Consider the following 27,368-nt stretch of genomic DNA (forward strand, 5'->3'; position numbering starts at 1 on the left):
TTTTGGGGACAAAGTGCATAGCCAATGTAACTCCTTGCCAATGCTCCAATATCCTATCTCGCATTATAGTGATTGAGAGTGAAGATGGATGGAGACAATAGTCACATCCCACTCAAGGGAATAGCTTTGAGCATGTAAGTTTGGTGTGATTCCCTTGTTCTGAGATAAAGATGGTTTAGTAGGCAATGGAAACCTATAATCTATGAAGTGTGAATCTCCAAATTTCTTGATGTCCTGCTACCTCCTGCACCCATCCCAAACTCAATATTTTGATTTCTTGCATTTTTTGGACTTTTTTACTTGCTTCCCATGCAATTCTCGAAAGTTGATGTGAAGGGTTTGGCCACATCTTAATCATGTATTCCACAACTCTCCCATATCCAAAGAAGTAATCCGGACTCAAGAAGTAAGAAGTGAGCATGTATGGTGTTTGTGTCTTGCCTAGGAGAAAGTTTGTAAAGAAAATGCTTTTCGACATTCTAAAACTCTAGATTTAGAGATACTACCACCACATACCTCATAAAGAAGCCAACACTCAATCTCTCCGACATTGCACATGTTCAAAAATGCATAGGGGCTCTCTTCTGTGCTTCTAAGCGTCGGGTACTACAATCATTCCATTTATGATTGCTCGGAATCTCAAAGCCAAGATACTTGAAGACCTCCACAAGGGACTCTTTTTTGTACACAAAGCATAGCTTCTCCATGCCATGCTCAATGTTGTCAATATCTACATGCTCTTTTGGATTCCCTTGGGCCTTTACATTCATGTGGAGCCATGGAGTATATCAATAGCACATAAAAGTTCTCACTAAGAAGATTTTTGGTCATAGTGATGAGTACTAAAAATAAAATTAGAAAAAAATTGGGTAACTTGAACACCTTGGACAAACATAGGAGACAACCACGTTAGAAACTAAGTATCATGGCTCCAAGGCATGACAAAGAGTACGAATCCCCCCAAAACTATCAATTTAAATTAACAAGTTTACCTCCATGGTAGGAAGTCGTGATCGTTCCTGTACAATCAAGATATATTTAACCAGGTTAAATCTCGGGGTTTTTTTTCAAATTAGTTGCAAAAACTCTATTAGAGACAACAGGGCCCATCATCAGTTTGCACAGATGGTGCAGCCAATACAATATACCAGGCTTTCAAGTGTGATGTAAAAAACTTGTATGATTGAAACCATCAACCAAGGTAACAGATGAACAATTGTAAAGAATTAGAAAAAGCCTTTACAGTAGGGTTACTAGCATTTACAAAATGTTTCTCTCTTTCAATGAGCTTGACTTGGAATTTAGCTCCTCAATGGCAGACGCCACTTACAACTAGAAGTAACATCCAGAAATTTGTCGTAATCTCTGCCTGTTTGTGTATAATATAAGGGACAATTGAGATAATGAATCGGTTAGCTAGTATGGGTAAATATTGCTTCCACCCTTTCAAGTGATCCATATAAACGACCATAATTCATTCCAATTATCGTTTCACCAGTCCCCAAGCCTCTGTCCACCATGTATCTAATCAGATGTGAAAAACATTGTAATTTAGATACATTCAGCAGAACAGAAAAACAGGAGCGTACCCATGAATATCTGGCAGGACATACTCAGCATTCCACCCAATCCGAACATCAAATCCAGGAAACACGGGTAGACTGGTTTTATAGCGTATCTGTGAGACACCATCTCCTCCATAAGCAGAGGTCAGCTTCCATGTCCAACCAGTTGTGTGCTTATGAAATTCATGCCCCAAGCCAACCTGCATATATAATATGCCAATGTCTCTAGCTAATACAGTAGAACAATCATGAAGGCCACCAAAAATCTAAAAGAGATGAAAGTTCACAGTGACTTCTACCCTCCTGCTGGAGTATTAGTTACTAGATCTGGTACTTCATGATCGGTTGTTATGCAAGCTATGGTTGATGCCTAAAAAGAGACCAACCATAAGGTGTTTTCCTACCTTTCCATTGACTATGCATATTCTCTGATTTCACTTCTTACACCATTTCGATCAGCACATACAATTTGGGATTACCTTTGTAAGTCTTCTCTTCCTGCTCTTATTTCTCGCATTCAACAGCTTTGAGGTGAGCTTTCTGTTTGTAACAAGGTGATCGCTTTGAAGGATATGGCTCCTCAACTTTTGGTCAAGCAACCCTCACACTATGACTCTCTTTAGAAGTCCTTGTTTCCTCTACTCATGCTACCACCTAAGTAAATTTTCTGCCTGCTTTGCAACATATTTTTCAGCATCTTCACGATCGAGATTCCCCTGACCCTGTTGCGGGTGACACTACTTTAGCAGCTCGTGGTGTTGGAGCTGCTACTCAACAAGGATAGCCAGCTACCCAGCAAAATCAACCTGATGTTACCTGTACCTATTGCGGAAGAAATGGATATACAGTGGATGGATGATATCGGAGACGGTGTGAACATCGCAGAGAAGATGGTAATGGTTCGTGTCACAACTCAATAGATAAAGATCGTGTATTCTATTTCTGTTAGTCTTAACTTTACAAGTATGTTTTCCTTTTGTAAAACAAGATAGCTAGAATAGTGCACCACCGTGGTGATGGAAAAACTAGATGCATAACCTGGAAACTAGCTCCTTGTCCATTTAAACCAACATTTGGACTCCGAAAGGTGGCTGGCTTAGCCGGTAAAGCCTATGGAATAGGCGTCCTAACCACCTGTTCGTGGACAGAAGGAATTTTTCTTGGAGCCCCAACTGACTCCGCAACATGCGAGTGCTCCCTGCCTTGCTGAGACACATAAGGGACCTCAGCTTGAGCCTCAACGAGCTATCCTGCATGAGAAAGTTGCCTTTTCTAGTGTGACACTGGTGGCGCTTGTAGAAATTCCATAAACCTAGGATTCTACACCAACCAAGAAAACATATTCACAGCAACAACCAACTGTGTCTTGAACGGATCCTTGTCTAGTTGCCCAATCATAAACCCTTGAACTTGTGGAACATTCACATCAACAAAAGGTACAAATAGTGGTGGCCGTGAACTCTCGCCAACCTCGAACAATGGAGGTACAACCTGAAGGGGAACCCTCTTCCCTAGCGTCATTTGTCATGTCAGCCATAGTGTGATTCCAAGTTCCTGTGCTTTGCGTCTTCGCCACAAACCAACCAAGGCTCACTCTTCAAGGAAAAAGTGATTCTGTCCCAACAACGGAACCACAAAACCGGCCCATAGGGTTACTTGAACTTTATGACACAAAGGAACTTCACAAAGAAACTTGTGATAGGAATTTAACACTTCAAACAAACCACGGCTTAGCAGCTAGAGCGCTCCCAAGCAGACGACGACACCCTATTGGCCCCAAAGACTAGCACCCCTTTGGGTATTCTTGATTCTTATTACACTTGAGAAAAACCAACTTCTACAAGCTATCCCACTTTTATCAGGCTGAATTCCCCTGGGACCCGATTTCGGCAACATAACCACAATAGAAGTCTCCACAGACAAAATCCCAAGTAAACAATGACTTTCCACGCACTTAAGAGCACTTCACAAAACCTGTCAAGAAATTACAGCAAGCTGAAATCTCTGTTTTTAGCCTCTAATTTACACCGAAACACTATTCAGTGATTTCCTGGCTTCCCTGAAGCTCCTAGGACTTGTAGGCATCAAAACTAGCCAAAACCCTAAGCCTGCAAAAAAATTACAGCAAGTTGTAATTCTCGGTTTTGCACTCCGATTCGCATGTCGAGCACTCTTGTGGGTAGCCCTCGAGCTCCGGCACCTGTAGGATCACTTGCCTTTTGGTTTAGACGAGATTCCTCGCGGGAAATCTCTCTAAATTGTCATGCACAAGCAACCCAAGGCTTTCTTGAGGCTCCCCTGGCATTACCTTGCGGTTTAGGTGTGAAACCCTAAAGCTGCAAAAGAACACAGCAGACTGTAATTCCCTGTTTTGCATCATTTTGAGCAAAGCAAACACGTCTACGAGTGTCTCAGAAGCTCCCGCATGCAATGGGACAGATCCCCTGTAAATTGGACGAGTTTAGCCAATCCTGTTCCTGTACAGAAGGCTCTTCAAGGCAAACGCGCATAAAACCCCTAAAACTGTACATGGTCATCTGAGAAGCCCAACTAGAGGCGAATTACCATATGTGCAAAGGGGAGATGTCACAAGACGGGCACCGCGTGCCAATAGAAAAGAATAGATTGAGCAGACTTCCAGCACTTCAATAACAACTGAAATTGAAAGAGAGAGAGAGACAACACGCGACAAGGAGTGGCGGAATTCCACCCCAGAGAGTATTGGCCCCAAACCTTGGCGCCCCTTTCGGTATGTCTTTATATTGCATCAACACAGTACAAGCCGGTACTCCAGACTCTGCACCTAGGAAGCATGCCAGAGAATGAGCCCTAACCTCATATTTAAAGGCCCTTGGCCTGAAAAGCAGTTATAGTGAAAGCCTTCAAAACTCAAAAGCTTCTGGTCCCAAAAGCAATGCCAAAAGCTGCCAACCTAATTTTATGGAGATCCGTACAGCCTGCCACGTCATCAACCAGCGCAAAACACGGGAATCCGTATACCCTGCCACGTCATCAACCAATGTGATTTCCGAAACTTCCGTACAACTGCCACGTCATCAGCTTTGCGTGAGTGTGTGTGTGTGTGAGTCCTACTTTATTTTAATCCCTTTATGTCACTGGGGCCCCATCGGACGGAGCCCCCATAAGTTGGTAGGACTTCTTCTTCTTCTGCTACTTCTTCTTCTTAGGGTTTAGGCCCCTCGGCCCGGCATCTGTAAGTTGGCTCCATTTTTTAGGCTTTGACACGTCAGCAGTTTGTGACAGGAGAGAAATGTGCGAGAGCAAATCATCGCGTTGCATGAGACAAGGGAGAAGGCAAGCTTTCCATTAATGCTGTGATCACTTGCACCCACTTCTCACACACACAGTGTAGCACAATAACTCAAAATCAACCTGTAGGTCGCTCTCCTGCTGCCATGTCCAATTTGCTTCTTTTGGTTTAATTCCTAGTACCCACCAACTTATAAAGTCCTGCCGAGGGGCCTAAATGACTTTAACTAAGCCTGGCCACTTCTTTACTAGTCAGATTCCAGTGCCGATTTGTTGGGTTAAAGGCCTAAATAACCCCTTTTTGTACATTTTTATACTTTGTCCAGGTTCATATTGAACCTGGACACATTTTTTAAAGGTCACTTATAATAAAAGTGGGAAAACCCAAAACTCACTTATTGAGTTTTCCCCAAAAACGTGAGCCCTCTCTCTTTTGCTAGCGCTTCCTCTCCTGCTGGCCTTCGCCTCCCCTCTCTGCACAGACACTGCACTTCCTCGCGTGCTCTTTCACTTGCACACACCGCCGCGCGCTCATCAACTGGTATCAGAGCCCGATTAGGGTTTGCCCCCAAACCTGCAAACGCTGAATTTCAGCCAAGAAGGTCAACTTTCACGCGAGATTTTGCAATTTCGTCGCCAAAGGACTCGTCCCCGGACACTAGAGAGCTCCCGGCAACCAAAATTGACCTAAAACAGGTTGAAATCAGGTCAAAAACAAGAAATTACAAGTTATGACAGAAAAATACAGGTTCTGCAAATGATGTATTAAGGTGTGGGAATACTTTTGTTGAGTCCCCGCTACCCGAAAACCCTGAAATTGCCAAAAACAAGCTCTAAAACAGGTGTTTCAAGCAAATTTCAGATTTACGCAGGTTTTTGCAAGTGTTTTTATGGTGCGATTACATTGGGGCAAGTGCAAATAGATGCAATCCACGCACATTTGACAAATTTTGTCGATGTATGACCATCTGTGGCTCAATTTCATGCAATTTTGATGCTACAAATTGGGGCTTTTGCGCTTACATGCTTCTAAAGGCTGTGTATTAGCCTTATGTATGTCTTCTGAGGTTAAAAACGACTCAATTTGTTGTTTTCGAGCACAAATTCACTCACTGAAATTTCCTGCGCATAAATTTCAAAAATTGAATTTTGTGCCCAAATCGTCCTATTTTGCCCCAAATTGCTCCTGTGACCATTTGGAGCTGTAGTGCACATCTCTGTGAGGCTATACTCCGATTTTTGCGCATTTTGCCCAAAAATTCAGCGTATTATCCCTCTTATTTCGTGCAACTATGGCCTCATCTTCTTCCGATGTGAAGAACCTCTTCGAGATTAGGAGGTTCGATGGAACAGGTTTTGATCTTTGGAAATACAGGATTCAAGGAATCCTATTTCTTAAAGATTGCGAAGGGGCACTTGAACAGGTGAAGCCACAGAATATGACACATGAAGCATGGGTTAGCATGAACAGGAAAGCCGTTACATAAATTAAAATGGCCATGACAGATGAGACCGTCATTGATGTGAAAGGGTTCACGACTGCTTTTGATGTGTGGGAGAAGTTAAAGGGAATGTATGAAAATACAACGCCTGTCAACCAGGTGCACTTGATGCGAAAACTTGTTGGCATGCAACTAGATGAGTCCAAGAGCGCGGCAGAGCACTTGTCATTGTTCGCAGGTACTTTGTCGCAGTTACAGGATTCTGGCTTGCCCTCTTTTGATGATAAGCTGAAAGCTATCTTCTTGCTTGTGAAGCTATCTTCTTGCTTATGACCTTACCTGAGTCATGGGAAACTTTGGTGGTTTCGTTGTCCAATAACCCCAATTTGACATTTGATGGTGTTAGGGATTCTATCTTGAATGAAGAAATAAGGAGGAAAGCAAGTGGAGAGGGAGGTAGCTCTGCCGGCAGGACAGAAAAGAAGAATGCTTATGCACAAATGAGTAAGAGTAAGAGTAAAGAAAGGGGAAATGCAAGCAAAGGCAAGGGTGATGTGACTTGCTATCAATGTGGCAGGAAAGGTCACAAGAAACCCGATTGCAGGTACTATAAAGCTGAGTTAGAAAGGAAAAAGAATGGCGGAGACAAAAAGAAAGAGAAGAAGGAAGTCAAGGCAGATGCACAGGATAGCTCAAAGGACAAAGAGAAGGCCAATGTGGCTTCTAGTGTCAGATGTAGAGGACATCTTGTGTGCCACTTTGTCAGATGATGATGCTTATGACTTTGATGCCTCTCTAAATGTTCATTCACATGACATGCACATCACCAAGAGTGATCTTATTGATGCTTTGTTGACTGTCAATGATGCATTGTCCCAGTGTAACAGACTTGGACACTCCAAGTCAAGAATCAACCGCGACAGCACCAAATAACCACTTCAAAACAAGTCACAGATCACAATAGATTTACACTGGCCCGGCGGCGTTCCGTGCCTAGAGATATTGGCCCCAAAGACTGGCGCCCCTTTCGGTATTTCTTTTGTATTAATCAATCATCAAAGTACAAGAGAGTGGCTCGGGGTTCACTCTCAGACTCTGCGTCCAGATGCTCTGAGAAGTGAAGCCCTCACCACTTATTTAAAGATACAAGGGATGCCCAAAAGCAGAGCCCCAAAAGCTTTTAAAATAAAAAGCATCAGTTCTCTCTCTCTCTCTTAGAGAGTCTTTTCTCTTTTTTTTATACAAAAAAAAAAAAAATTTGCGTCGCTCATCATTTTCAAAAAAAAAATAAAAAAATTCAGCCTCCGCGATTTCCGGAAATTAGGGTTTCTGGCATAACTTAGGGTTTCTGTTGTCCGCCACGTCATCACTTTGTGACATACCCCCCTCTTGAAAGCATTGTAATCGACCGCGATTACGCCTGCAAAACCAACAAAAGCCATAAACCGTCTTAGCAGACACTGACTGTTAGTACCTACGTACTAGGAACACACATCTAGCACATGTACAAAATCGACAGTCACATCACACGACATCACAGGACATCACATGACATTCAACATTCATTCGGATCTTAGACCATGATTTATCGGCAATGTAGCTAGCAATCACATCTAGGTCCAATCGGGACCTCATCGATGTCCGATTGACTAACCCCTATTGCAACCATGTCTATTCGAGATCAATCAAACCAAAATGCTGCAATCATTTCGTCTGTCAGTTCTTGCACTCACAAGAAGTCAAGAACAAATCAGTATCATTATCAGGAATTCCATTTCATAAAGTCATACAACAGAATACTGTCAGCTCTCAGTATCCCTGAAGCTCAAAGAGACATTAGTGACTCTAGTATCTAAATCAAGGCATCTGTTGACAAGGGAGCGGAGTGACTCCCCTCTTGTGCATCCCACTGTACCAGATCTCCGGCCAAGCTGAATTCTGGGTTCCGTTTGGAGTAGACTATGCTAAACCAAAACATCGAGGTAAAGTTTCACAATCTGAGGAGTATCTGCTAGGTCCTCCTCCTCCATCCATTTCGCATCAAAATGCAGGAAAGTTCTTGAACATAACCAAGAACCGCCTTCGGACTTTACCTTTCTTCGTATCATTATGTGCCAAAATATGTTCAGGAACAAGGATCTCCTCGTTTTCTTCCACTTCGGGTTGCTCATCAGGCTCCCCATCATCAGGCACATCACCCTTAACAGGTTTCAAGAGACTCACATGCAATGCATTGTGAATCCTCCAAGTATTTGGCAGTTTCAATCGGAAGGAGACATCATTTATCTTTTCAGTAATCTGGAAAGGTCCGTGGTATCGCATACTAAGCTTTGGAAAAGCCTCTCCTTTCCCTTTTTCTTTCTTAGGCGTGCCTTCTCAAAAGTAAGAGCACCCAATCATCCTCCTTCAGTTTCAAGTCGCGACGATGGCGATCCGCTGCCTTTTTCTGTCGTTCTTGAGACTCCTGCAAAGTCTCGCGAACCTTGGCAAAAGCCGTATCCAAATCTCGCGAATATTCATACGCTTCAAATATCTATTCTTTGGTGCTCAGGAAGGATGGAACCTTTCAACAATCTCACATGGCGTCTTCCCCGTCGAAGAGTATATCGTGTTATTGTAGGCAAATTTCACCAAAGGTAAGTTCTTTTCCCATTGAGTCTTTTGATCCGAGATACAAGACTTCAATGAATCTAAAACCACTGAATTGGCAATCTCAGATTGCCCGTCAGTCTGCAAGTGGAACGATGACGAGAACTGCAACCGCATGCCAATGTTCTCCCAAATTGCCTTCCAAAACAAACTCATAAATCTAGGGTCTCTTTCGGAGACAATCGTCTCAGACGTGCCATGTAATCGGAAAATCATCGTGATCATTCTGTGTAATCGGGAGATCAAAATTGAAATCCATTTCAATACTTTCCCAGGGGCGGGTGGGTATGGGTAAAAGGGTGTAACAATCCTTGTGTCTTATGCCTGTCAAACTTGACCTTCTGGCATACTGCGCACAACTCTTCCACGTCCTTTTTGAGTCACGGCCAAAAGAAGTATCTCTGTACTCCTTTCATGGTGGTAGCAATGCCGCGGTGTCCCGTAAAAGGTGGACAATGGCATTCAATCATAACCTTATCCCTCAACGGCTGTGTAACGCACAACATAGTCTTTCTCATCAAGTAGCCTTCCCAAAGGGAGTATCCCACTACTGTCTCCCCATCCCGTATCCGTGTGAAAATATCTGCAAAATCTGTATCTGTGGCATACTGATCAACCATATCCTTGAAGCTCCTATGATGTATCGCGGAAATAGCCAGAACCAACGGTTCCTGAGACAAAGCATCTGCCACCACATTCTTCTGTCCCTGCACATGGACAATCTGGAAGTGAAACTGTGACAAGATGTTCGCCCACCGCATCTGCTTTTCTGACAGCTGCTTCTGTGACAAGAAGTAGCGCAAACTCTGATGGTCTGTAAAGACAGTAAAATCCGCTCCGAGTAGGTAATGCCGCCACTGAGTAAGAGCATGGATAACCGCCAAAAGCTCTTTCTCATAGATCTGTGCTGTCATCTCCGGCCTAGAGAACAAACGGCTCTCGTAAGCTATGACATGGCCTTCTTGCATCAAGACCGCACCCAGACTACGACCACAAGCATCACAAAATACTTCAAATGACTTCTGCAAGTCCGGCAAAGTCAAATCTGTCCTGTAGTCAATTTCTCTTTCAATGTCTGAAAGGCAGTCACCTCTGTGGGTCCCCACGAGAAAGGTACTCCTTTCTGTGTCAAGATATGCAAAGGGGAAGCAACCTCTGCAAACTTTCGTATGAACTGCCTGTAGTACGAACACAGTCCCAAGAAGCTTCTAACTTCATGGACATTCCTCAAATCAGGCCAATCACGGATAGTCTCTATCTTGGCCGGATCCATTTGCACTCCTGTTGTTGACACAATGTGTCCCAAAAAGTGTCTCTCTGGTAGGAAAAATCCACTTTTCTTTGCATTAATCACTAACTTGTGATCTCGTAATGCCTGAAAGACCTGAAGCAGATGATCTCTGTGTTCTGCCTCATTCTTGGAGAAAACAATGATGTCGTCAAAGAAAGTGCCAACAAATAGCCTGTACTCTCGAAAAATCCTATCCATCATCCGGTTAAATGTCGCAGGAGCATTGGTTAAGCCAAAAGGCATCACCAAAAACTCAAATAACCCAGAGTTCGTCCGAAAAGCTGTCTTGTAGACATCTCTTGGCGCTATCTTGATCTGATGATATCCACTCTTCAAGTCAATCCTGCTAAAGCACGAGGATCCCTGTAACTTGTCGAGTATATCATCGATCCTAGGAATTGGAAATCTGTTCTTGATGGTGATTTCCTTGAGAGTGCTATAATCGATGCACATTCTCCAAGATCCGTCTTTCTTCAAAACCAACAACACTGGAGAGCAATATGGTGAAGTACTAGGCTGGACAAGACCCTTTTCCAAGAGGTCTTTCACTGGGTTCATAATCTTTTCATTCTGTACTCGGCTCACACGATAAGGTGGCTGATTCGGTGGCGTGCTTCCAGGTATCAGATCAATGGTATGATCTTCAGGCCCTCTGAAAAGCAATCGGCATAAGTGTGGAGAAAAATCCTGGCATTCTTTTGATCAGGTCAAAACATATTCAACCTTTATCCATCGTTCAGTTCTCTCCCAAAAGAATGAGTGAGAAACTGAAGTTCATCAAGTACAATCTCTAAGCCCTTCATTTATCAAAGTCGCTTTCTCGGCCCGGTAGTCAACCACGGCGTAGTTCTGGTGGTACCAAGGGATTCCGAGTAGAACGTCACTCGCGTGCCCTGAACACCCCTGTCATTGCAAACGAAGTTTGCCAATGCTCGGTGTAATGGCAACATCCCATCCAGGTGCCAGTCGAACTACCTCCGCATGTGGCATCAGTCTGTCGGGCGTAATTCCAAATCGAGCCGCCAATTCCAAGTGAAAAGAAGTTGGCCTTGGCTCCTTCAAAAGAGCTTCCTGATCCTTCACTTTGCCCCAAAAGCGGCAAAGTTTGTACTTTCATTAATTAGATTCGGTGCAAGTCCCACGCCATGTGGTACCAGTTCTGCTTTTCTATCTGCCTTTTCTGCCACATTCCTCAGCTGCTCTCGAACACTCAGGCCTGTCGTCGTTCTTTATCATTCTGTTCTTTCTGTGCCTTTTTAGGGCACTTCGCGGAGATATGTCCATGTTCCCCGCATCCAAAGCACTTCCCCTCTCTGATGAAGCGAGCTCTCTCCTCAGGAGTAAGCTTGGGTCGTGCATCTTTTTCTTTGGGTTGGTCTTTTTCTTTCTACTTTCATTCTCACAAGTCTGTTCGGCTCGTTGTGTCATGGCCTCATCTGTGGGGTAGGTCAGACTGCCAGAGTGAATGGCAAAGCCCCGCTTCGCATGACTCATCAACTCCTGAATAGAAGCTGACTCCTGTTCCAAGCAGTGATCTCGGATCTCTGTAGGTAGACCCAAGGTAAACCGCTCAATCTGTTCTCTGAACGAGATGTTCTTGAATGAAGAGGTGGGTAGAAAAGAGCTCCAGAATCTTTCACAATAAGCATTGATTGTGTCTTTCTTGGTCATCCGAAGATGGTTCCAAGCAGCTCGTATATCTCGTTCATATTCTTGCGTTAACCAAGAAGAAATAAAAAGCTTTTCAAATTTCAGCCATTTAACTGGTGCACTCTTGTTTAAAAGAAGCGTGGACCACCAAGTACGAGCATTCCCCTTATGGTAAGAGGTAGTTCCCCGAATCTTGGAGTGCTCTGAATAGCACCCTCCCGCGAAAGCGATGTCAAACTGCTGTATAAAAGACAAAGCCTTCGAAGCATCTGAGTATCCTGAAAAAGTATCAAACTTGATCGAGTGGCCACCTTCCTTAAACTCTCGGACTTTCTTGCTTTTATCTTCGAGAAAGTCATACTGGTTGGCTTTGTAAAAATTCTTCTTGTTCGCATGAAAGTTTCCATTGTCAGAGTCTGAACTGTCCGTAGACGAGTCCTCTGTAGAAGTGTCACTCACTGGGCGAGACTTAGACTTCCTTGCCTTTTTCTTGCCCTTTCCGAAGCGTTGTTTCTTGCTTCGCTTTTTACCTTTTCTGTCTTCTTGGCTCGAATCTGAAGAGCTAGAAGAACTGTCAGAAGAAGAAGAAGAAGAACTAGGTAGACCTTCAAACTTGACGCGCTTCTTCAGTTTCTTTGCCTTGTCAAATGTGGACCGACGACCCAAACATCCCGGGAAGTCAGTGCCTTTCTTCTGCTTTTTGCCGTGCTTTTTGCCTTTCTTTTGCACGTCGAAAAGCTGAGCAATCCATGCATCAACCACGTTCTCCAGTTCCTTCTCCGTATATTTTCTTGGAGGCAGAAGGTTTCTTGAGAGCGGGTTTCGGGAGTGGTGTTGTGATTCTCTGCCACTCCATCTGTACCTCTTCCAAAGAGGTCTGGTTCATATATTTTGCCACGTTCGGGTCCTTGGCAAAATTGAGCATCATCTTTGTTGCATCGCCAATCAATTGACGACGCTCCATCTCTCGCTGCTCCACCTGAGTAGGCCGAGGCGGGCCATACTCTGTGTCTGAATCTTCGTTGTGATCCCAACCCGCATCTCCAGATGCAGAGGGAGTCGACTGATCATTGCCTGAAGCCATAGGTGCCGCGGAAAAAAAAAATCGGGGATCGGATTTCCCGTAGAAGAGAAATCGGCCGTGCTTTGATACCACTGTATCAGACTTAGACACTACAAGTCAAGAATCAACCGCGACAGCACCAAATAACCACTTCAAAACAAGTCACAGATCACAATAGATTTACACTGGCCCGGTGGAGTTCCGTGCCTAGAGATATTGGCCCCAAAGACTAGCGCCCCTTTCGGTATTTCTTTTTGTATTAATCAATCATCAAAGTACAAGAGAGTGGCTCGGGGTTCACTCTCAGACTCTGCGTCCAGATGCTCTGAGAAGTGAAGCCCTCACCACTTATTTAAAGATACAAGGGATGCCCAAAAGCAGAGCCCCAAAAGCTTTTAAAATAAAAAGCATCAGTTCTCTCTCTCTCTTAGAGAGTCTTTTCTCTCTTTTTTTTACAAAAAAAAGCAAAATTCGCTTCGCTCATCATTTTCAAAAATAAAAGAATTTCAGCCTCCGCGATTTTCGAAAATTAGGGCTTCTGGCAGAAATTAGGGTTTGCAGGAATTTTAGGGTTTCTGATGTCCACCACGTCATCACTTTGTGACACCCAGACTTGGATTGTTGATTCCGATGCTTCATTTCATGTGACTCCTATCAAGAAGTGTTTCTCTACTTTTCATGTAGGCAAGCGTGGCCATGTATACCTTGGAAACAATCATGCATGTTCCATTGAGGGTATTGGCACTGTGCATCTTTCCATAGATGGCACAAATGAGCTTGTCTTACATGATGTTAGATATATGCCAGGAATCAAGAAGAGTCTGCTTTCTGTTGGTCAGATGGATATGCATGGTTACAGCATCTTGTTTGAGAGAGGATCATGGAAAATGACCAAAGGCTCAAGGCTGATTGTAAAGGGCACAAAGAAAGGGACACTTTACTGCATGCATGGAAAGGCCATGTTGGGCAACTTTATTGCATTGGCTGAAATTAACTCTCACATGGAGTTGTGGCACAAGAGGCTTTGCCATATGAGCCAAAAGGGCCTTTCTAAGCTTTGTACTTTGAACAAGCTCGATGCTAAAGGCACAAAGATGAAGCCTTTGCTACGTTTAAGAGATTTCATGCATTTGTGACCACCCAAACAGGTAGAAAACTAAAATGCTTGCGTACAGACAATGGGGGGAAGTACATAAGTGCTGAATTTAACAAGTTTTGTGAAAATTTGGGCATTAAGAGAGAGCTTATTGTACCATACAACCCCTCTTCTAATGGTGTGGCTGAAAGATTCAATAGGACACTTTGTGAGAGGGTGAGATGCATGCTGTCCACAGCTAATCTCTCTCATGGATTTTGGGGAGAAGCTTTGAAAACTGCAGTGCATATATGCAATCGATCCCCTCACATGTCTTTGAAAGGTGACATCCCTGAAGAGGTTTGGTCTGGCAAGCCTGCTTCATATGATCACTTACGCATTTTTGGTTGCGAAGCTTTTGTGCATGTTAGACCTGAGTTTAGGAGTAAACTAGATGCGAAGTCCATTAAAGGCCTCTTCATGGGATATGGTGAAGAAGGCGAAATGGGTTACAGGATTTGGTTACCTCAGCTCAAAAGGGTTTTTCGCAGCCGGGATGTTGTTTTTAATGAGGCAAGGCTGCTTCAAAACAATTGTGCCTCAAAGCATGACCATAAAAGGGTGAAATTTCAGCATGACCAGCCACCTGTTAGGCCTATTTTTGACCCTCAGGATGCACCACAAATGGCTGAAAATGTAGATGATCCAATGGTGTTTGAGCCAGAGGATGTTGGATAGCAAATTGAGGCTCCTGAAGGACATTTGCAACCAAGAAACAATGCTGAAAATGGTGCTGAAAATGATGTACAGCAGCCCATTGTTGATGATTTTGTAGTGCCACCTGATGTAAACCCATTGCCGGATAATGTGGATCATTGGGTGAGGTGGTCTACTCGTCAAAGACGGCCTGTGACTCGATATGTATTACATAATGTTGACAGATGAGGGAGAGCCTCTTACGTATAAAGAGGCAAAGACATGTGAGCACAGCGACAAGTGGGAGCTTGCTATGCAGGAAGAGATTAAAGCTTTGCATGCTAATTATACTTGGGATTTGGTTGAATTGCCCAAAGGAAGGAAGGCTATTCCTACCAAATGGGTGTATAAAATCAAAACTGTTGATGCAAAACCCAAGTATAAGGCAAGGCTTGTGGCAAAGGGATATGTTCAAACCAACGGCATAGACTTTCAGGAAGTGTTCTCTCCTGTTGTCAAGATGACCACGTTGCGTGCATTGTTTGCCATTGTGGCTACTCTTGATTTGGAAATGGACCAAATGGATGTACATACCGCTTTCTTGCATGGTGATGTGGAAGAAGAGCTTTACATGAAGCAACCCGAGGGTTTTGTCATCCCTGGCAAGGAACATTTGGTATGTATGCTCAATAGAAGCTTGTATGGGCTGAAACAATCATGTATACAGTGGTACAAGAATTTTGATCGCTTCATGCTTAAACATGGTTACAAAAGAAGCCATGCAAACCATTGTTTGTATACCAAACGTGATGAGGATGGCAGCCCGATCATTCTTGTGCTTTATGTAGACGATATGTTGATAGCTGCAAAGAAAAGAAGCACTGTAGATGCTCTTAAAGGGCAGCTGAAATCTGCGTTTTCAATGAAAGACCTTGGGGCAGCTGAACATATACTTGGAGTGCGTGTTACACGGCAAAGAGACAAGCGCCTATTGTATTTGTCGCAAGAAAAGTACATTGAAAAGGTGCTGGACAGATTTAACATGGTTGAAGCAAAGCCTCTTGGTGTGCCATTACAGCCATATGTTAAAATCTCCAAGGATGATTGTCCTAAGTCAAAGGAAGAAGCCAATGACATGCAAAGTGTGCCTTATGCTTCAGCTTGTGGTTCACTTATGTATGTTATGGTTGCTACTAGGCTTGACATAGCCCATGCAGTGGGAGTTGTGAGCCGGTTTATGGCTAATCCAGGTAGGTTGCATTGGGATGCAATGAAGTCCATTATGAGGTACTTGAAAGGGACTAAAAACAAATGCCCCTGCTATGGTAAAGGACCAATGGAGTTGAAGGGATTTTGTGACTCTGACATGGTTGGTGATGTGGATACATGGAAATCCACAAGTGGCCATGTATTTACTCTTGCGGGAGGTGTTGTTTCATGGTGTTCTAGATTGCAAAAGATTGTTGCATTGTCTACTACAGAGGCTGAATATATTTCAGCCACTGAGGCTTCCAAAGAAGCTATTTGGTTAGCACGCCTATGCAGTGAGTTTGGCTTGCCTGCCAAGGCACCTATGCTTAGTTGTGATAGCCAGAGTGCTATATGTCTGACAAAGAACGCCATGTTTCATGCACGCACAAAGCATATTGATGTGCGGTATCACTTCATACGAGAAGTGCTTGAGGATGGCCTTATTACATTGGTTAAGGTCCATACATCACAAAATCCAGCCGATGCTCTCACCAAGTGCTTACCCAAAGAACAACATCATCTATGCATAGAGATGGTGGGAGTCACGTAGCTTAAAGGTGCCATTTATGCCTTTGGGAGGTTGTTTGGTTAAAGGCCTAAAGAACCCCTTTTTGTACATTTTTATACTTTGTCCAGGTTCATTTTTTAAAGGTCACTTATAATAAAAGTGGGAAAACCCAAAACTCACTTATTGAGTTTTCCCCAAAAACGTGAGCCCTCTCTCTTCTGCTAGCGCTTCCTCTCCTGCTGGCCTTCGCCTCCCCTCTCTACACACACACTGCACTTCCTCGCATGCTCTTTCACTTGCACACACCGCCGCGCGCTCATCCCCGATCATCGGCCCAACTATCTCGTGGCTGCCTAGCCTCGACTCCTGCGAGTGAAACTCTCGGCCAATGGCCATTTCACACTGGCAACGCAATGTCTAGGCATTTGTGATTTTAACAAGAGGGTCCCAAAACTTAAATAAAATTCAAGGGAAAGAAACCAACAAATATATATAGTGGTTGTCACAATCTCATGACAGTGTTCCTTTTTGTTGTGGATATTCCCGAGTCAATCTCAGAGTAGGGTGATACTCACTTGGGATGCGTGGGTCGTGCGATACTTGAACTTCATAAAGGTCTGCAACGCTTGCTTCTTTGGGCCGCGTCGAAAGCGACACATAGTCATCTGTGGCTCCTTCAATGCTTCAACTTCGTCTAAGGACGTAGGTCCACCTTCTTCAAGAATTTCCGAGGATGAACATTCCTGAAACCACTTCCAACACAAAAACATGAACATACCCATTCCATGTAAAGTGATTGGAAAAATTCTAGTCTTCTTTAAAAATTGTGCATGCAATGTAGATGAACATAGCGACGAAGTACCAAACCGTTCATCAATCACACGCAAACAACGAGATCGAATCTTGACTTGCTCATCTAAATCTATCAACTATGGCAAATCACAATGGAAATGCCGATGCTAGATGCTCAATCCTTCGTATGCTCTTTCGGATATTGTGTCATGCCCAGGAAGAAACATAGAATGTGAATTCCTTGAATGCAAACATTTCATCTTTTCATGAGTAATCCGCATACATCCATGCTCATTCATGAGTGAAACGTGTTCATCGTGCAATATCATCATATATGGCATGCCTATGAAAAGGGATCATATAAGGATGACTAAAATATAGGAAACCATCACGAATGAAACACTCGAACAATGCGTGTTGACTAATCATTCGAACACATAATACTTCCTGTGGGGGTTCTTGGGAGCTCGACTCGAGAGCCAAGATTGGTTCTTGGTGATTGATCGAATCTACGGTGAGGTTAGCTTCACTAGAAAAAGCATCAACTAAACCATCATCCTTGTGAACAATCACATCATTATCCTACAAATCATCATGCTCGTGAGTAATCACATCTTTATCCTACAAATCATCATGCTCGTGAATAATCACATCTTGATCATGCAAATCATGTGTGTCATGCTTTGGAGAAGAAAAGACAGAGAGAGTCTCCTTCTCCTAATTCTTTTCAATCTTCGCCTGCACATTAGAAAAGAGTCGGACCAACTCTTGCATGTGTTGGTCTCTCAGCGCTTCACGCTCTAACCATCTTTCTCCGCGCTCACAACTCAATTCGGCTTTTCTTTCTTTGTGTTCACGATCCAATTCTACTTTTCTTTCTTTGGCCTCCAAGCGTGCTTGCTCGCGCTCACGCTCTATGGCTGCCATTCTTTCTTTGTGTTCACGATCAAATTCTGTCTTTCTTTCTGCGCGCTCGCGCTCCAAGGCGGCGCGTTGCGCTTCTTGTTGTCTCATCATGTCCATCATCATCTTGACCAAAGCCTCTATAAGAGTTGGTACAATCCTTGGCGTAGATGGGAAAGGGGGAGGGTCGGAAAAACCTCCTGGTGAGGAAAATTCTTCTTCGTCACTTCCATGCTCACCACCTCCATGCGAAGTATCCATTCCGCTTCGGGTGACGAGCATACATTGAAGTCTTGAGTTCTTACGTTCACGAGGAACTTGGGTTCTTGTGGTTCTTGAATTCTTGGGTCTTGAGGGTCTTGTTTAGCTTGCAATCTGTGTTAGAGAAGGATCTTCTCTTGCCCGAGCTCTTCTCTTTCCCGCGGGCGCACTCCTTGGCGGCCTTGCGCTCAAACCAAGGTTGCTTTTTCCCACCTCACGTCAATTGGCCGGCCGTTAAGTGTACGGTCCGCTCTCAATGAGTGAAAAGAGAAACAAGGAGAGGTTGGGCAAGCCCTTCTTTCTTGGGTTTCTTGTCACTCTTCAAAAACACGATTAGGAATCGACATGCCCAAGAGGACTTGGGTTACGTGCGACCGCAACAAGCAAAAAAAAAAAAAATCTTGTGGTTCTTTTCTTGAGTGATACAAAACACTATCAAAGCTCTGATACCAATATAAGGTGCAGCTGAAGTGAATATTGAACTTTGCTCAAGATGAGTGCTCCGAACTGTGCTCAAGGGTTCCTTTTAGTTACGGAAGGAAGAGCCTTCCGTTCCTTTAATGACAGAGTGCAAATGATCACAAACAAAGTGGCAAAAACTGTGAATGAAGGTGGTGAGAGTGAGAGATAGAGAGAGAACCATACGACACCAGAATGTTGTTAAACCCTCCTCGGAAGGCCCCACTCTCTATGGCGAGAGCGGTCTACTATTGATTGCACAAATCTCTACAATGCAATGGACTTGCCGACGATGAGGACGACCACAAGAGGGGCTGAAGTCTGAAAACGCTAATGGCTGAAATCTGCAAATCTTGTATCTATTGAATTCTCACTCTATATCGGTGACGACGATGCGACGACGACGCACCACGTTCGTTCTAGAATAAGACTTGATGGTTCCCGGAAGCCTCGACTTCCTATTCCTAGGGCAAAGCCCTATTCCAAGGAACTTGTGTTCCTTATTCAAAATCCTCAAGAATTGCCTTTGGATCTCACCTTCCAGAATCCAGACTCGGGGCATGACATCCCTGCAACTCTCTTTTCCAACTCTATTTCCAGAGTCCTCTTCCCGCAGAACAACTCTGCTTTCCCGGACACGAAGTCCTTACTTGGGAATCCCAACTTCTGGATCACAACTTGAGAGATTATGTAACAAACTGCTGACGTGTCAAAGCCTAAAGAATGGAGCCAATTTATAGATGATGTGGCTGCCCGAGAGTAGAAACCCTAACCCTAATTTCTGCCAGAAACCCTAACTGTTGAAATCCTATTTCTGGAAGCCCTAACCCTAAAACCTGCAAACCCTAATTTTAGAAACCCTAAGAAGAACAAGCAACAGAAGAAGAAGTCCTACCAACTTATGGGGACCCCGTCCGATGGGGCCCCAAGTAACAAAGGCATTAAAAATAAAGCAGAACACGCTCAAAAGACTTTGCACATCATCAAAATATGATGATGTGGCACCTGTGGACGTCCCGAAATTCGCGGCGGGTTTTTAGGGAAATCCTAAAATTTTAGGAAAGTGATTTTTTTTGGGGTCAGCTTTTCATATTTGATGCTTTTAGGCTTTGGGCCTTTAAATATGAGCCTTGGGGGCCCTCTCTGGCACTCTTCAGCACGCAAATTGCACAAGAGGTGCTCCCCCGGCTGGTGTACTTTGCGAATCAGCAGTAATATAAAGAAATACCGAAAGGGGCGCCAAGGTTTGGGGCCAATACTCTCTGGGGTGGAATTTCGCCACTCCGTGCCGTGTGTCGTCTCTCTCTCTCAGTTCAGTTGTTATTGAAGTGCTAAAAGTCTGTTCAATCTGTTCTTTTCTATTGGCACGTGGTGCCCGTCTTGTGACAGTGGTATCAGAGCATCAGGCGTGTGCTTTTCTAAAAGCATAGCGGTCCTACAAAAGAGCATACAGAGCTATTGGAATTTTATTTGAGGTATCTTCGCTCTCCAACATCGCGCATCGGGCACGCTCCCGTCTGCACCGCTCATATCTTACAGGGCATAAGCCAATTAAGATCACTGGCAAGAGAAGGATCCAGATTGTTTCAAGTCACTGTTTTTCTTAGAAGCAGTGCCATGCAGATGTTGATGTCTACAGCTACCAAGCAACATACTCCAAGTACTTGGCAAGCTTTCAAGAAAAAAAAAATGCCCGAAGTTATATGGTTTCTGACATCTTCCTTCAGAGTGCAACTTCTGGCAAAGTGGGATATCCTGAAATGCTTGCCATGGAAACCCTAGCAGATTATATCTTGAAATTTCTCGACATCTCTCAGTAGATGTCTCTTCACGAGCAGATGACCTTGGAGGTTTAGTGCGATTGCTGTTTTGGAACTACCATCGCCGCCAAAGCAACACTGTTTGTCCAAGAGCTGACGGACCATGCTGTGCTCGGCTACGACCTCATGGAAGGAACCTAACCCTAATTTTTGGTGCAGGTTTCAAGATGGAAAGTCAATCGACTTTTCGAGCTTGACTGATGTCGAGATTGCCTTTTAAGTTTGAGTTCTGTTTGATCTTGTTTGGTGATCTTGTTTGGAATTTGTTTGAAATGGATGGTATCTGTTTTGAACTTGTTTTGGTGCCGATTTGAATTGTTTGACTCTAGTTTGATACTGGTTTCAATGATTGGGTGGAGGAAGTGAGAAATACTATTTTGGTATTGTTTGAACCTCGGATCGACGCAGGCCGATGCCTGGGGAGCATTTCGTTGTATGTTTGAAAACCTCCGAACGATGCAGGCCGATGCCTGGGGAGCGTTTGGTTGTATGCTTGTATAATAATTGTTGTTGTGACTCCCAGCTCGGACCTGGATGGTTATGCGGGAGGAGTATTAAGAAGTCTGAGCAATGGTTACTCTCAGCACCTCCAAACGACGCAGGCTGCGGTCTGGGGAGCATTTGGTTGTAAAAGGCCTCTATATCTCCCGGCCCGGACCTTTTTAGGTTATGCGGGAGGAGTGATGAGGGAGTCGTTGAATATCTCCCGGCCCGGACCTTGTTAGGTTATGCGGGAGGAGTGTTCATCGGCAGCTTTATGTTTCTATGTCTTGTAACATGCATATGTGAGCATTTGTGTTGCATTGTGATGTGCCAACCACTGAATATTCCTAATTGGATGAGATTGCCTAGGTATGTAATTTTAGTGCATCAAAACACTCGAGGAAGATCAGTACGGTCTGGGTGTGATGGCTAATTTTACTACGCCGGAATATCAAGAGTTCCGATCTGGACGAAAGGAGAAGCTAACTCCTTAATAAAAAGAGCAAGTTGATTGTCCCTCGGAAATTTTTGAGCTAACTTGAGTTGTTTTGAAGATATGTTGTAATCGTGGACGATTACTCTCTTTCAAGAAGGGGAGACGTAACAAACTGCTAAAGTGTCAAAGCCTAAAGAATGGAGCCAATTTACAGATGATGTGGCTGCCCGAGAGCAGAAACCCTAACCCTAATTTCTGCCAGAAACCCTAACTGTTGAAACCCTAATTTTGGAAACCCTAACTCTAAAACTTGCAAAACCCTAATTCTAGAAACCCTAAGAAGAACAAGCAACAGAAGAAGAAGTCCTACCAACTAATGGGGACCCCGTCCGATGGGGCCCCAAGTGACATAAAGGCATTAAAAATAAAGCAGAACACACTCAAAAGACTTTGCACATCAAAATATGATGATGTGGCACCTGTACAGACGTCCCAGAATTCGCGTCGGATTTTTAGGGAAATCCCGAAATTTTAGGAAAGTGATTTTTTGGGGTCAACTTTTCATATTTGATGCTTTTAGGCTTTGGGCCTTTAAATATGAGCCTTAGGGGCCCTCTCTAGCACTCTTCGGCGCGCAAATTGCACAAGAGGTACTCCCCCGGCTATTGTGCTTTGCGAATCAGCAGTAATATAAAGAAATACCGAAAGGGACGCCAAGGTTTGGGGCCAATACTCTCTAGGGTAGAATTTCGCCACTCCGTGTCGTGTGTCGTCTCTCTCTCTCAGTTCAGTTGTTATTGAAGTGCTAAAAGTCTGTTCAGTCTGTTCTTTTCTATTGGCACGTGGTGCCCGTCTTGTGACAGATTACCTCTCTCCGGTCCGTGGATCTACTTCCCAAACTCGGATACGAAACCCTTGGGCTGATGTCAAGTGACACATCCAACCCTATGTGTCTGTGGACAAGCTACAGCATGACGAGGGTTCAGTTCGATCAAGTCAGTCTAAAATAGGAAGTGATCTGGCACTTTTGTGAGTCTCTTCGCAGACCGAGCATGTCCAAACAATTAGATTAGATGCATATCCTCTAATTGCACACAGCATGATCATCAGATTTCCATCAGAACCCATCAAGAGCATTTTTACAATGCATAGACCTATTTTCCCTATTTTTGACATTTTTCACTTATTATTTTTAAGTGATTTTTGTTGGAAAGTAGGTAGGGCAAATTTACTAAGTTTGTATAAATAGAAAGCTAGTGCTAGCACTTTCTGGCAGAAGAGGCAGCAGGAGCACCTTGCTCAATAGGCAACTTCTCAACAAGACCAACCCCTGCGACAACCCTAGCGTTTTCAGCATTGCAGAAGGCCTAGCGTTTTTGCATCAGATCAACCAGCGTTTTTGCACTTGCAGATTCACGGCGACAGTAGACAGCAGATCAGCCCTAGCGTTTTTGGTTTGCAGTCCAACCTCAGCGTTTTTGCAAACCTTCGCAACAAGACAAACAAGAAGACCAGCGTTTTCAGTTTTCAGTAGTCAAGCATCGTAGAAGAACCCCCGAACCTCGTAGATCTCATCTTCCAGCAGCAGATCCTCGCCGCACGGTGAACTCCATCAAGGTTTACAGTTTCAGCCCGGAAAACGCACATTTCAGCATCTGCGTTTTCAGCGCATCGTCGGTGCATCATCGCCATCGACATCATCATCGACATAGAGTCAGGATTCAGCAGATAAAAATATGCATCCACCCTCAGCATTTTCAGATTTCAGCTCGTCTCGTCGTCGTCGTCATCTCATCGACATCGTCGGCAAGTCCAAAGCATTGTAGAGATTTGTGCAATCAATAGTAGACCGCTCTCGCCATAGAGAGTGGGCCTTCGGAGGAGGGTTTGACAACATTCTGGTGTCGTATTCTCTTCTCTCTCTATCTCTCAGTCTCAGCACCTTCATTCATAGTGTTCACCACTTTGTTTGTGTCCATTGCACTCTTTCACTAAAGGAACGGAAGGCTCTCCCTTTCGTAAGTAAATGTTAGGTGCAGCCGAATGAATGTTTGCACTTTGCTCAAGATGAGTGCTCCGAACTGTGCTCAAGGTTCCTTTTGTTCTTATGGAAGGTAGAGCGTTCCGTTCTTAATGAGAGAATGCTATGATCACAAACAAAGTGAATGGACACTGTGCGTGAAAGTTCATGAGACTGAGAGATAGAGAGAGAAGAGAGATACGACATCAGAGACGTTGTAAAACCCTCCTCCGAAGACCCCTTCCTCGTCGGCAAGAGTGGTCTACTTATGATTGCACAATCTGGTACAAATGGTATGCATGAGACTGATGCAAGTCTAGGCTATGTCGGCGATGACAACGGGGACGACGAGACCAGCCTAGGGCTGAAATATGCAATCTTTCTACTACTGTCCAAAAACCGCTATGGGCTGAAATCTGCAACTGGGCCAACAACGCTGATTTGGGGGCTGTTTCTATGGTTCTTTGACGCTGCAAGTTTAGGGCTGAAAAATGAGGTTCCTTAAGGCTAAAAACTGAGGTTTCTTTATGGGCTGAATCTGCTACTCTTCTATTGCTGAAAATCGCTGCATGCTAAATCTGCAAAGGGTTGAAATTGGGACCAAAAACGCTAGAGGCTGAAGTTCCCAAAAACGCTAGGCTAAGGTTTTCTGCTGGCGAGGATGCTGATGCAAAAATGTTATCTGCTAGGATCTTCTCGCGAGGACCTGCTGATGCAAAAACGCAGGCTATGGTGCTGACTGAAAACGCTAGGTGAAGGAAGGTCTATGGCGATGGTTCTTGCTTCTTTGCTTGGAGGAAAACCACCAAGGGTCTTGTTGGAGAAGTTACCTGCTGAGCTTGGCTCCTGTTGCCTCTTCTACCAAATAGTGCTAGCTCTAGTTTGCTTATATACAAACTTAGCAAAATTGCCCTACCTACTTTCCAACAAAAGTCACTTAAAAATAATAAGTGAAAAATGTCAAAAATAGAAAAAATAGGCTAAATGCACTGAAAATTCCCCAGAAGGATTCTGATGGGAATGCTTATGATCATGCTGTGTGCAACCAGAGGATATGCATCTACACTAAGTGTCTGGACATGCACGGTCTGTAAACAGACTCACAAAAGTGCCAGATCACTTCTAAATCTAGACTGACTGGACCCTTGTCGTGCTGTAGCTTGTCCACGGACACATAGGGTTGGATGTGTCACGTGATAGTAAAAGGAACCTTGAGCACAGTTCGGAGCACTCATCTTGAGCAAAGTTCAACATTCACTTCCGCTGCACCTTACATTGGTATCAGAGCTTTGGCAGCATTCTGTATCACTCAAGGAAAGACCCACAAGAACCACAAGAAATTTTTTTTTGCTTGTTGCGTCGCATGTAACCCAAGACCTCTTGGGCGTGTCGATTCCTAATCGTGTTTTTGAAGAGTGACAGGAAACCCAAGAAAGAAGGGCTTGTCGAGCCTCCCCTTGTGTCTCTTTTCACTCATTGAGAGCGGACCGTGTACTTAGCGGCCGGCCAATCGATGTGAGGTGGGAAAAAGCAACCTTGGTGTGAGCGCAAGGCCGCCAAGGGGGCGCCCGCGGAAAAGAGCAGAATCGGGTGAAGAGAAGATCCTTCTCTAACACAGATTGCAAGCGAAAGAAGAACCCCAAGAACCAAGACTCCCAAGAACCCAAGTTTCTTGTGAACTTAAGAACCCAAGACCACAAGAACCCACAAGAACCAACGACTTTAGTGGATGGTCATCACTCGAAGCGGAATGGATACTTTGCTTGGAAGTGATGAGCATGCAAGGTGGTAAGATACGTAAGGTACGGCACGTATTCGGTACGACCTGTACGTAGTACCAAATGGATAGAGTTGTTAGGTACGTAAAATTCGTAGGTTTTTTTTTTTAAATGCCAAAAACCTACAATACGGTCTGTACTTATTAAAAAATTCATAAGTATCACTCTAAGGATGTTAGTTCACTATTCTACAAACCAAGGCAAAGCTTTCACACGAGTTCCTGATCGTGCTTGCCCTCCTATATTCACCACCGCAATGACGTTCGTGTGTGCTCTACAGATGCAAGTTGTGTCAAAATGTCTACAAAACTAGGTGTTGGGACAAGGCTAAAGAAGGGTAAACCAAAAATTGCTGCCACAATAGGGTTTATTTCCACACATTACCCACAGCACCGCCAATCCAAAAAAAAAAAAACGTACAGTACGAATCCGTACGGTACGGTACTGTACGGTACAGATCCATACGTACGTACGGATCCTACCTTGTGACCATGAGAGAGGTGAAGAAGAATTTTCCCCACCAAGAGGCTTTTCAGACCCTCTGTAACAGACTTGGACACTCCAAGTCAAGAATCAATGACAACAACACCAAATAACCACTTCAAAACAGTTCACAGTACACAATAGATTTGCACTGGCCCGGCGGAGTTCCGTGCCTAGAGATATTGGCCCCAAAGACTGGCGCCCCTTTCAGTATTTCTTTATGTATTAATCAGTTCAAAGTACAAGAGTGGGTCGGGTTCTCACTCTCAGACTCTGCGTCCAGATGCTCTACAAAGTGTGAGCCCTCACCACGTATTTAAATTACAAGGGATGCCAAAAGCAGAGCCCCAAAAGCTTCAGATCAAAAGCAAACTCTTTCTCTCTCACAAGCCCTCTCTCTAGAGCATTAATAAAATAAAGCAATCGAATTCTCTCTCTCTCTCTCTAGCTCAATTTGCGTAGAGAAAATAAAGCAAACTGCCACAAAAAGCTGAAATCTGCCGCAAACTGCCGTATGGTGCCATATCAGTAGGCCAACACATTTCACGGAATTTACTATTGTCCTAGGGTTAGGGTTAGGGTTAGGTCAGGGCAAAAATTAGGGTTAGGGTTTTTGGCAGATTTTAGGGTTTGCAAGTTTAGGGTTAGGGTTTGCAGATTTAGGTTTTTCAACAGTTAGGGTTTTTGGTAGGAATTAGGGTTAGGGTTTTTGCTCTCGGGTGGCCACGTCATCATCTTGTGACATACCCCCCTCTTGAGAGCATTGTAATCGACCGCGATTACGCCTGCAAAACCGACAAAGGCCATAAACCGTCTTAGCAGACACTGACTGTTAGCACCTACGTACTAGGAACACACATCTAGCACATGTACCAATCGACAGTCACATCACACGACATCACAGGACATTCAACATTCATTCGGATCTTAGACCATGATTTATCGGCAATGTAGCTAGCAATCGTATCTAGATCCAATCGGGACCTCATCGATGGCTGATTGACCAACCCCTATTGCAACCATGTCTATTCGAGATCAATCAGACCAAAATGCTGCAGTCATTTCGTCTATCAGTTCCTCCACTTAATAGAAGTCCAGAACAAATCAGTATCATAATCAGGAATTCCATTTCATAAAGTCATACAGCAGAATACTGTCAGCTTTTAGTATCCCTGAAGCTCAAACAGACATCAGTGACTCTAGTATCTAAATCAAGGCATCTGTTGACAAAGGAGCGGAGTGACTCCTCTCTTGTGCATCCCACTGCACTTGATCTCCGGCCAAGCTGAATTCTGGGTTCCATTTGGAGTAGACTATGCTAAACCAAAAGCCTCGAGGTAAAGTTTCACAATCTGAGGAGTATTTGCCAGGTCCTCCTCCTCCATCCATTTCGCATCCAATGCAGGATAGTTCTTGAACTTAACGAAGAACCGCCTTCGGACTTTATCTTTATTCTTCGTATCCTTAGGTGTC

General features: G+C 44.1%; 1 protein-coding gene across 1 annotated transcript in view; it reads right to left on the reverse strand.

The window, feature by feature from the left end:
• Positions 1–1,207: 1,207 nt before the first annotated feature.
• The window catches only part of ORG4 (OBP3-responsive protein 4 (ORG4)), a 35,529-nt gene continuing 9,368 nt past the window's right edge, over positions 1,208–27,368 (reverse strand). Inside the window, exons 3-4 of the mRNA XM_086509254.1 lie at positions 1,590–1,765; positions 1,208–1,509 (exon numbers count right to left, since the gene is read on the reverse strand). Of these exons, the coding sequence (XP_086365380.1) occupies positions 1,413–1,509; positions 1,590–1,765 (273 nt within the window). The 3' untranslated portion in view covers positions 1,208–1,412. The remainder of the gene's footprint in view (positions 1,510–1,589; positions 1,766–27,368) is intronic.

This window comes from Adiantum capillus-veneris, chromosome 3 (assembly GCF_014529385.1).
Source record: "Adiantum capillus-veneris isolate H3 chromosome 3, ASM1452938v2, whole genome shotgun sequence".
NCBI classification, from domain to species: Eukaryota; Viridiplantae; Streptophyta; class Polypodiopsida; order Polypodiales; family Pteridaceae; genus Adiantum; species Adiantum capillus-veneris.